At 52.2% G+C, this 11,121-nt stretch overlaps 1 protein-coding gene across 5 annotated transcripts in view; it reads left to right on the forward strand.

The window, feature by feature from the left end:
* Window positions 1-11,121, forward strand: part of Kif17 (kinesin family member 17) — a 38,833-nt gene that overhangs the window by 16,993 nt on the left and 10,719 nt on the right. For all 5 annotated transcript variants that reach the window (XM_031379195.1, XM_031379197.1, XM_031379196.1 and 2 more), the window contains exons 6-8: window positions 3,322-3,431; window positions 8,551-8,704; window positions 10,296-10,834. In XM_031379195.1, coding sequence (XP_031235055.1) covers window positions 3,322-3,431; window positions 8,551-8,704; window positions 10,296-10,834 — 803 coding nt within the window. The remainder of the gene's footprint in view (window positions 1-3,321; window positions 3,432-8,550; window positions 8,705-10,295; window positions 10,835-11,121) is intronic.

Below are 11,121 nucleotides of genomic sequence, written 5' to 3' on the forward strand. Positions count from 1 at the left end.
GTCTAGGGCTGTCTGTCTATCTAGGGCTGGCTTAGGGCTGGCTGGCTAGGGCTGGCTGGCTGGCTAGCTAGGGTTGGCTAGGGTTGGCTGGCTGGTACCTCCAGCCAGCCCACAGCTCACAGCTCACAGCTCACAACCCACCTCAGGCTGTTCATCTGTCATCCACCTGTCTACCCGATTGTCTCCCTGGCTCAGTGGCAGGGACACCGTGTTCTTAGCATCTGGGTGACTCACTTCCCCGCATCCCTCCCCAGCTCCATAATCACAGCTGCCATTTTCAGTTCATCTGGGAAATGTAGAAATGCAGGTCTGGATCGCAGGCCGGCTGGCTCAAGGAGGCACCAGAATGTTCTGTTGCTCTGTCTCTCAGGAACAGTGAGTACAGGCAAGTCTAGCATCATCAGCCCCTTGGTCCTCAGGCCTGCCTGGCTCAGTTGACCCATTGCCCCTCTCTCTGCTCCCTCCCACTGACTCCATTGCCTATACAGCCCTTCCTCATCCATCCTTCCAGCACCCACCCTCCCTTCTTCACTCCTGCCCCTTTCTCCTACCCATCCACCCATTGGGATTCCATCCCCCGGTTGTTCACATATCCTTCCATTCCTTCTCCACCCTCAACTCTCCTACTCACCCACCCATGCACCCAATGTCCCCCTAGCACTTCTTTGTATATAGACCAGTGCTGGGCACTGGGGACACAGTGACTCAGACTCTCTAGGCCGTGACTGTCTAGGGAAGAGGAGCAGACTTTGAGGTGGAGAGGATGCAAGCCTTCTGGAAGGCTGTGATTGGTCAGAAAAGCCTCCACAGAGGGTATAGTAGCTGAGTCCTGGGGCAGGAGAATCATCCCTGCTAGGTTCTAGGACAAAGTGTGAAGATCCCCCAGATACCACAGAGCACTTGTCTAACTCCACAGACTTCTGCCGGCTGCCTTACGGCGGGGTGGGGGAGGGGCGGGCGGTCAGGTAGAGGGTGGCGCCTGGCGTCTTTCTTCCTCCTTCCTTCTTTCCTGTCCTGACTGCACACCCCCAAGACTGGTAAAGGAATGTCAGGAGTGGATGAAGGATGGGCACCCTTCTTGGGTTAGAGCCCTGATGCTCAGCAAGCAGTAGTGGCTGACCTTGTACCAAGTATCATGCTGAGATCAAGCAGCAGTCAATAGCTTACCTGGTCCTTGGGCATGTGACCTAGCCACAGGAGCTTGGACTCTTTCTCAAGATGGAGTCAGGACACCTGCCTGGCTTCTGCTGAGGGGTGGGGTGGGGCACCTCAGGAGGTGCACCTCAACACCTGAGGGCAGAGCACCCAGGTGACCAGCCTCAGAGACCATGTGTGTGAGACTCCTAGCCTAGTGCACTGTCGTTCCAAGAGCGGGGTGGGAGGGTGGGCTGAGACCTGCCTGAGGCTCTCTCTCTCCCTGGTGGCAGGGGCCCTGTTGCTGAGGCCCGGGTCTCTCTCTCTCTCTCCCAGTGCTGACCTGTTTGCTGCACGGCATGTTAGTTAAAAAGGAGGCAATGTATAAATGAGTTATTTTATTGTAGGAAGGATAGAATATGCTGGTTAAGTAAAGGGAAGGGAAGGAGAGGAGAAGAGAGAGAAAAAGGAGAGAAGGAAAGCAAGAGAAGAGAACGAAGAGCAGAGAGCAAGAGAGGGAGAGAGCAAGAATGCAAGAGTGCAAGAGGAGAAGAGTGAGAGAGTAAAGAGCCAGAGTGCAAGAGTAAGAGGAGAAGAGTAAGAGGGAGGAAGGAAGAGAGTGAGGAGGGGTAAACCGCCCCTTTTATTGTCTGGGACGTGGCATGTCTGACTTGTGGTCAGATGACTGAGTGTAAGGTCCAGCTAGAATGCTGGGAGCTTGAGGCAGTGTCGGCCTGAGAGAGCACACATCTCCTGCAGGGGCAGCTGTGAGAGGTTTGGCTGAAGTCTGAGCCATCGTCTCAGGAGCTATCGCCGAACTTCTACCGTCCCTTGTGAACAAATTTACTTTGCTCAGTGGGTCTCGGGGTTCTCAGGTGGCCACTCTACTGGGCCCCAGTTGTTAGAACTGCCCACTGCCCCACAGTGCACAGTACCATTAATGTGCAGCCTGAGCTTCCCACTTCCCTCAGCTACTGCATATTTCTTCTCTCTGTCCCTTTTGCAAGATGTGGAGGATCTGTCTGCCTCTTCTAGCTACCTCAGTGGGCTCATGTTTCTCTCCCGGACACTTTCTTGCCCCTACTCCAGGCAGGCCTGCCCCACCCACCAAATAGCCCCAGCCTCATGGTCCCTACTGTGACCCTCCTCTCTAAACCCTTACTCTTGGGGCTGGAGGTGACTTGGTGGTTAAGAGCCCCAAATGCTTTCCCAAGGATCAGGGTTTGATTCCCAGCACCTACCTGGAAGCTTACAACCATCTGTAACTAACTCCAATTCCGGGGGATCCTAACATGCTCTTCTGGCCTCTGTGGGTAACAGACACACAAGTGGTGCACAGACTTACATATATAATGCTGACACTGTACGCATAAAAAAAAAAAATCAATTAAAATGAGTAAGTAAACCAGGCATGGTGGCACACACCTTTAATCCCAGTGTCTGGGAGGCAGAGGCAGGCGGATCTTTCAGTTTAAGGCCAGCCTGGTCTGCAGAGTGAGTTCCAGGATAGCCAGGGATACCCAGAGAAACCCTGTCTCAAATAACAACAAAACCAAATACACACACACACACACACACACACACACACATACATACACACACAGACACATACAGATACACATACATATTAAAGCCTGACTCCTCAGTTGCCCTCTGCTCCTTTTCCTGCCTTCTCATACACTCCTTCTCACTCCTTGACATCAATGCTGACTGTGCCGGGGTCTCCTGGGTCTTCCCCGGGTACTCACTGCTGAAGCTTTCAGGGCCTGGCCTCCCTCTCTGTCCACTATCCCCATCACCCTAGACATCCCAGCATAGGTTTGGACCTGCCATGGCCTTTCCACTCTGCCCCTCTGGAAGCTCTTCCCACATCTCTGCCTGGCTCTTTCCTCTACCCTGATTCCTGCTCCATCTGCTCTCCACTGAGGTCTTCCTGACCACCGTATCGGGGATTCTGAGCATCCTCCCTTCCTTTCCTTTGCAACGGTTACACATTTGCTGGCTGCTCACTCTTCTTTTCTAGTGCACAGTGCCTAGCTGTGTGCATAGTGGTATGGCAGCATCTAGCGCTATGTCCCCAGTGTCTTGAATTCTCCAGTGACTGGTGGATTGCGTTTTACATAAGGGCATATTTATGCCTGGTTCCTGGGTACTCACCCTCCGATCTTCCTGTCTCTTTCTCTCCAGCCCTGCTCTCTACTCAGACACCCCCAGGCCCAGTCCAGTCTGAGGAGAAGCTGTTGCCCCCAACTACTGTCCAGCAGGACACGGAGGCTGAGAAGCAGATGATACGGGAGGTGAGACCCCGGCAAGCCACCGATGTGAAGGACAGGGTGTCCCAGGGAGAGCCAGTACCTGTAGGGTGTCATCCTGCTTCACTCTCGCAGGCTTGGCTCCATGGTGCCGGCTTCATTTCTGAGGAAGCTGGGGCTCAAAGACTTTTTCCAAAGCTTTAGAGAAGACAGGAGTATCAAAGTGTTGGATCCAGCCAGGCAGTGGTGGTGCGCACCTTTAATCCAGCAATCAGAAGGCAGAAGCAAGTGGATCTCTGTGAGTTCGAGGCCAGCCTGGTCTACAGAGTGAGTTCCAGGACAGCCAGGGCTACACAGACAAACCATGTCTCAGAAAACAAAACAAGACAAAAATAAATAAATAAATAAATAAACCCAAATAATAGTTGGACCCAGGATTTGAACTTGGGTTCCTGACCTAGACTACTGTCGATGTTACAGTAGAACCTGTGTGGGGAGAGAACTGGGGACCAGACACATCCCCAAGAGAAGGTCTCCTTGGTAATGCTGGAAAAGTGGCGGGGGGGGGGGGGGGGGGGGGGGGCTAAGAGCGGTAGAGAGCAGGTTCCTGGAGTGGGAGGGCCCTTGACAGAGGCCAGGCTACCAGAGTGGAAAGGAGTCTGTTTGCCTTTGGCACTGCAGCTAAGCCTGAGCCTCAGAGTCTAGGCCTAGAGCTAGTGTAGCATCAGCTTCACCAGGCACCCAGGTTGTCACGCCATGTGTCTCCCAGCACCCCTGGGAAGCAGCAGGACAGGAGATCTCCAGGGATACATACATAGGAAGACATGGCAAGACTCCCTCTTAGCTCCAAGCTCTGCGGGCTTCTAGAGCCCCCTGAAGACTGCCTGCTAGCCCTGCCTGGTGGCTTGATATTCGGAGGTCCCTGTGGGGAACTGGTTGTTCCTGAGGAGAACCCTGATACTAGGCAGAAGCAGTTTGGGGGAGCTCTGGCCTGTCTCCCAAGCCTACAGCTGGATCCCTTACCTCTCATCTATAATCTCAATTAGGGGCCAGTCCTTGAAACTCTTGTCAAGATGTGGGACAAGGAGCCTGCTTTGGTGACTCCAAGGTAGTCCTGGGAACTTTGGCCTTTGGGACAATCTAGAGTAGGTCTGGGTATTGAGTCATTCTCTAGGACCCAAGCCTTGCCCTTAATGGAGGTGGCAGTAAGTAGAGACCCCCAGCCAAGCAGTAGTGGTATACTGCCTTTAGTCCTAGCACTATGGAGGCAGAGGCAGGCAGATCTCTGAGTTCAAGGCCAGCCTGGTCTACCGAGTGAGTTCTAGGACAGCCAGGGCTACACAGAGAAACCCTATATTGAACAACAAAGCCAAACAAAAACAAAACGAAGAACAAACACCAACAATACAAAACAAACAAAAAGAAAACAAAAGAAGAGACCCTGGGGGAGGACTGAGCTTATAGGCATCCCACTAGAGTAGCAGCCCTTCCTGTGTTAGGAGTGTTGTGTCTCTGCAGGTAGCAGTGACCAGGAGCCACACCAAGTGACTCGGAGTGGCTGTGGGATCCTATAATGACTAGTAGATTTGGGTTACAGATCCTCAGGGGAGGGGAGAACCAGATAATACTAGAATGGAACCCTTTAGGTAGGCTTTCTTGTGGTCTGGTTGAATGTTGGCGCCCCCTAGTGGTCCCCAAGGAGAGCACATCCCACTCTGGACAGACAGTCTCCTGTTAGATATCACATGAACGTGATAGGTGCTGCCCGCCTCTCTTGCCTATAACCTAGAGGACAGTATAAGCTATCAGAGGTGTGGATGTCTCTCTCGCTGCCCTTCCATCCTCCTGTGCATCTTTCTCTTCTGAGTTGTATTCTCTGAGTGCCTACTGTGTGCTGAGAACCGCATTCCAGGATAGTCAGACATTAAAATGAAGCCCCTTGTATACAGCTCAGCTGTGAGCTCATGGCATGGCTCCGGAATTCAGTCTCTAGTCAGAATGGCGAGGTTTGGACTGGAGGGTTCCCAGGGTTATCTGGTTTTCCATTGTATAAGTCCTGTTCTGACAGGCTCTGTGGCTGGCAGATGATTTGAGCTCTCTGAGCCAGTGCTTCGTTATCTGTAGAACGTCCACCAAGGCACCCTTCCTGTTGTTTTGCACCATCTATACAAGGACAAAGCCCAAGGTCCCTTCTGACCCATGAGCACTACGCAGAAGCAGGGGCCAGGGCTTGTGCTCCAACACCATCTTCCCATAGCAAGCATGAGCTGAGTGCCTGCTTGGGACTGGAGCCATAGCTGGAAGGCACACAGCCCTGGGGGTGCGGGTTGCTTTAGACACAGAAAGGGCCAAGACATGGAACTGCCAGCAGTGGCCTAGGACAGAGTAAGACAGGGGATTTAGTCTGTAAAGGCCATGGAGGGAACTTCTGTAGCCTACAGGACAGGCAGGATGGCGGTGTGTACAGACTTGGCCATACAAACAGGCATCCTGCGATTTAGCCACTACCCCATCCCACCCCACCCCAGTTTAACAGTGAGATTGGAAGGCAGGACTTCGGTAAGTGGATACATGTACCTTTGTGTGCACAAGTGTGTGCCCAAGCAGATGCATGCATGTGCATACCTGTGCATGCATGCACATGTAGGTTTTGTGGGTTTGGCTGAGGTACAGGTGGCCAGGCTGAAGTCTCTTATAGAGTCAGGGGCTGTACTGAGAAGCAGCAGTGGGGACTGCAGAGGTGAGGAGCTGAGCAGTCCAGAGACTGATCCAGTGCTAGGCTGGGTCTCTCCAAAGAGTAATGGAATGGGTGAGGGTAGGCTTTGAGACAGAACATGTGGAGGGGCTGAGCTGGTGCTGTCAGAGAGCAGCCTTGGTGGCCCTGCATGTGCACCTGAAGATGCACTGGATAGTCCTCAGGGTGTGTGCATCTGGTGATGACGACGTCCAACAACAACTCTTTGGTTTTTGTTGTTGTTTTGGGGGTTTTGTTTGTTTGTTTAGGTTTTGTTGTTTTGGTTTTTGTTTTGTTTTTTTTGAGACAGGGTTTCTCTGTGTAGCCCTGGCTGTCCTGAAACTCACTCTGTAGACCAGGTTGGCTTTGAACTCAGAAATCCACCTGCCTCTCTGTCAGCAACTCTTTAAACAGAGCAATGGAAGCAGAAAAGATGAATGGCAGAGAGTGGCTGGGTTAGTCAGGAAGCCTCTATGAGCCCTGAGCACTGACTTGTCAGGGAGCAGGGAGCAGGGTAGAACCCCTTAGACAGATGAGAAGTAGGCATTTTTCTGGGTAAAGCAAGTTACTAGAAACCCAAATGTGCTAAGAAGAAGAACAAGGAGGAAAAGGAGGAGAAAAAGAAGAAAAAAATGATGATGATGATGATGATGATGATGATAGGTAGAAGTAGTAATAATAAATCAAAACAACAAACAAAAACACAGAGGAGCAGGGCTGAGAGTCTAGACTCTGAGCACTGCCCTAGCTCAGTGTCACCAGCCTCTCCCTCACTGTGACAGAGTACTGTGACACTGACACAAACAACTTTCAAAATGAACCATCTGTTCGGCTCACTTATGGAGTGGTGTGGTCTATCATTAGGGCAGGCATTCCCCTGTTCCTCAGACCTGTCTAGGAGCATCCTCACAGGCAGAGGTGTGCCTCCTCACTAACCTGGGTGCTTCTCAGTCCGCCCAGCTTGATTATGTTCATACATTCAGGCCTTCCTGCCTAGGGAATGATGCCACCCACAGTGGGCAGCATCAAGTAACATCATCAAAATAATCCTCCACAGACAAGACCACAAGCCAACCCAGGGTAGACAGTCTCTCACTGAGACTCTTCCCAGGTAGGTCTAGTTTGTGTCAAAGTGACAGTTAAAACTGAGCATCCCAACAGTCACGTTGGCAACCATTATGCACCCCCATGCATGAAGACCTGGGTCCCATGCTCAGCGCAGAGAAAAACAACACATCAACAACAAAAAACTCATTTTTAATACTAAAAGAAGAAGCTAGAGTGATGGCTCAGTGGCTAAGGGTACTAGTTGATGTTCCAGAGGGCCAGGATTCAATTCCCAGTGCCTCTAAAGTGGTTCACATCATCTGTGACTCCAATTCCAGGGAGTCTAGCACCCTTTTCTGGCTCATGTGCATAGTGCACAGATCAGAGTGCACCCATCAGAGTACACAGGCAGAGCACCCATACACTTAGAAATGTAAAACAATAAGAAGAATGAAAAGAGGATGTCCAAGGACCAGCAGCATTCCATCTCATGGGGACTCAGGTTTAGTTGAGTTCAGACTATTCATGAACCTGGAAGCCCTCCCTCTGCAGCAGAGGATGTGATGTTATGGGGCGGGCAGCAGCAATGTGGGGTATTGCGGAGGTTGAAGCATGAGTAGGTGTGGGACCAAGTGGGATGCTCCTGAGACAGGAGCCAGTGATGACAGGAAAGACGGAGAGAGAAGCGGGTGGTGGCGCACGCCTTTAATCCCAGCACTTGTGAGGCAGAGACAGGTGAATTGCTGTGACTTTGAGGTCTACAGAGTGAGTTCCACAGAAAACACTGTCTCAAAAAACACACACACTGGGCTGGAGAGATGACTCAGTGATTAAGAGCACTGACTGCTCTTCCAGAGGTCCTGAGTTCAAATCCCAGCAACCATATGGTGGCTCACAACCATCTGCAATGGGGCCTGATGTGTCTGAAGATAGCTATGATGAATACATAAAATTAAAAAAAAAACTCAAAAAAAAAAAAAAGAAACAGACAGAGAGAGAGAGGCAGACAGACAGAGAGACAGAGAGACAGAGAGACAGAGACTGAGAGAGTGCCAGTGAACAGAAACATATTTTTTTACCAATGGCTTCAGTACCACAGGTGGAAATGGGGGTTAGATGAGAGAAGGTGTTCAGTGACATAATGCATTGTGAAGAATTACATCCAAACCTTCGTGGAAAGCATCTGTCCATCAAAATTGCACAGAGAATGGAGAGAGGGCTGTCCCCAGAGAACTGTCACCAGAGAACTATCACCCTCTTGAGACAAGGGACTTTCACCTCATTCTCCCCTGCATTGCCTGGGTATCCAGAACTGGAGGTCAGTTGTGAAGGCCAGTTCTGAGTAGGAGTGACTAACCACCACTTTGTCTCCCTCCACCCCAGGAGTATGAAGAGCGCTTGGCCCGCCTGAAGGCTGACTACGAGGCAGAGCAAGAGTCTCGGGTCCGGCTGCAGGAGGACATCACCGCCATGCGTAACTCATATGACGTGAAGCTGTCCACGCTGCAGGAGAATCTGCGCAAGGAGAAAGAGACAGGTGCAGCATGGGAGTCCACCTCCTGTTTTCCCTGACAGATAGGGGGAGGGTCCCCTGATGGTAGGCTCAGGTCTCTCATTACAACTATTCAGCCAGGCAGGTCCCACAGTCATATCCACCTATAGATGAAGAACTAGGCCCAGAGACAACAATAGGTAATTGGCCTTTGGCCATGCAGCTGGGGAAGTGGAGTCAGGATGGGAATCTAGACAGTCTGAGCCCAAAGCTGGTATTGTCACACAGTGCTGCCTCTGGTGCTCTGTCTCCAAGCTGGGCCACCCCTGGGCTTATTAGAGGAAGAAAGGATGACATGCTCGAGAGGTCAGTTCTTGTCCCAAGTTTCTGCATTTGCCAGTCGCTTACCGTTCACCCTGTCTGCTACCAAGGCAACCACATCCTGTGAGGATCCAGTCGTTAGCAGGAACATTTACTTGTGTGACAGTTTCTAGGATGTATAATCCAACGACCCAAGCTGCTGTTCACCATGGGACTGTGTGTGTGGTCCGTACTGAGGGTGGGGTGCTGCTGTGTGCCTGGTGCTGGGGGCTGGGGAGCTTTACCTAAAACCTTTGGTAAGGTTAGCTACTCTGGATCCTCAGATAGCAGGTGAAGGAATCGGGACCAAGGAGAGGCTCTGTGTATGCTGTATTTAGCACAAGGAATCGGGACCCCTTTAGGGGAGTGCAGGACACAAGTGATGAAGAGATGGATGGAGTTTGGTGATGGCGATGCTGGCCTTTAATCCCAGCAATCAGGAGGCAGTGGCAGGCAGGTCTGTGAGTTCAAGGCCAGCCTGGTCTACAGAGTGAGTTTCAGGACAGCCAAGGCTATACAGAGAAACCCTGTCTTGAAACAAACAAACAAACAAACAAACAAACAAAAACAAAACAGAAAGAAGGAAGGAAAGGAAGGAAGGGGGGAAGGAAAGGAAATGAAATGATTTAGATGGGATGTAAAAGACAGTCTAGAGGCATGAACTGGGAGCCAAGTCTGTCCAATGGAGGAAAAGAGACCTTACTCCTTGTAAACACCCCGAGGGGGAGGGAAACATAACTTCCTGCATCTTCTACATCTCCAGCATCACACAGTCCTCCAGTTTGCATAGTAAGCCTCCACGAGGTCTCTGGTTTCTGGAGCTCTGACTTGCAGCCGGCATTCATCTCTTCCAATGTGTTTGGAAGAGTTGGTGGACAAGATCCCCAGTCTGGCACTAGAGGAGGATCTAGGGGTCTCAGCTGAATGGTCAGAATTTAGAGGACCTCAGCCTCGGGAGGTAGTGAGACATGTAGAGTACCCTGCTCACATGGAAGAACCACTCCAGGCAGGGTGGGGAGAGCGCAGCCATCAGTGGGTGAGGGGTTAGAGGGTGGAGAAGCACCAGTGCTACTCAGAGATGGCTCCCTGGAAGAGGCGGTGAGGGCAGGGTCAGGCCCTGGAGAGGAGGCCATAGGGAAGGGATGGATGGATGGCTGGGAACTATAGCTGGACTCTGGAGATCTTCGGGGTTCTGACTTAAGCTGGTCTTTGAAACACAGTGGGTGGAGGGCCACCTTCTTCTTGGGAGACTGCAAGATGTTCTTGTTCACTGCAGAGGCCGTTCACAAGGCAGAAGCCCTGTGCAAGACAGAGGTCATGTCCAGGGCTGAGCTAGCCAGCGGGCCTGAGTACTCACCACCTTTGCAGTACGAGACCCCAGTAAAGCCCACCATCCTCTCCATGCCTGACATGCTGCCCAGTGGCGAGGTCGGCAAGAGCCAAGCCCCCCTCACGTTTGAGGAGCCCCACGTGGAGACCTCCAGGTCAGAGTTTTCTTTCGAGTCCAATGAGTCATCCACTCTGGAAGACTCCTCCACGTCAGAGGCCTTCCCTGGGCCCGAGGAGCTGTCCAACGTGGAGCTCTCCATGCCCACGGTGCTGGCTGAGAGCAGGTACTCTCCCGATGAGTATCTCCGCCCGGGGGCTGCTGCATCTCCACTGGAGGCAGAGCGCTACGCCCAGGAGAACGAGCGGTCACTGGAGCCCCTGCGGATACTGGCAAGTCTGCAGGATCCTCTTGCAGAAGTGGAGGCCAAGCTGGCCAGACTGTCGTCTGCTGTGGCCATGACGGACGTCCCCCGGGTTCCTGAGCAGGTAGCTAATGTCCTGTGGAGCCGGCAGGGTGGGCTGGGAGCATAGGGGTCATTGCACATTCAGGGCTACCTGCTGCTCTGCTGCTCAGCGGTGTTCACCTGTGTCCTCCATGGCCTGTTTGGGGACCCTGCCGTCCTGTGGTCTGGAGAGAGACACTCTGTCAGACACACGCTGGGAAGCCTGGGATGGAGGAGACCTGGTTATGTTAGACAGGTTTCTGTCCCTTTGGCAGGGCACCTGTGTGTGGAGAGGAGGGTGGGTTGCTGAATTACTGCGGCCGTCCTGAC

Source organism: Mastomys coucha, unplaced genomic scaffold (genome assembly GCF_008632895.1).
Source record: "Mastomys coucha isolate ucsf_1 unplaced genomic scaffold, UCSF_Mcou_1 pScaffold18, whole genome shotgun sequence".
Taxonomy (NCBI): domain Eukaryota; kingdom Metazoa; phylum Chordata; class Mammalia; order Rodentia; family Muridae; genus Mastomys; species Mastomys coucha.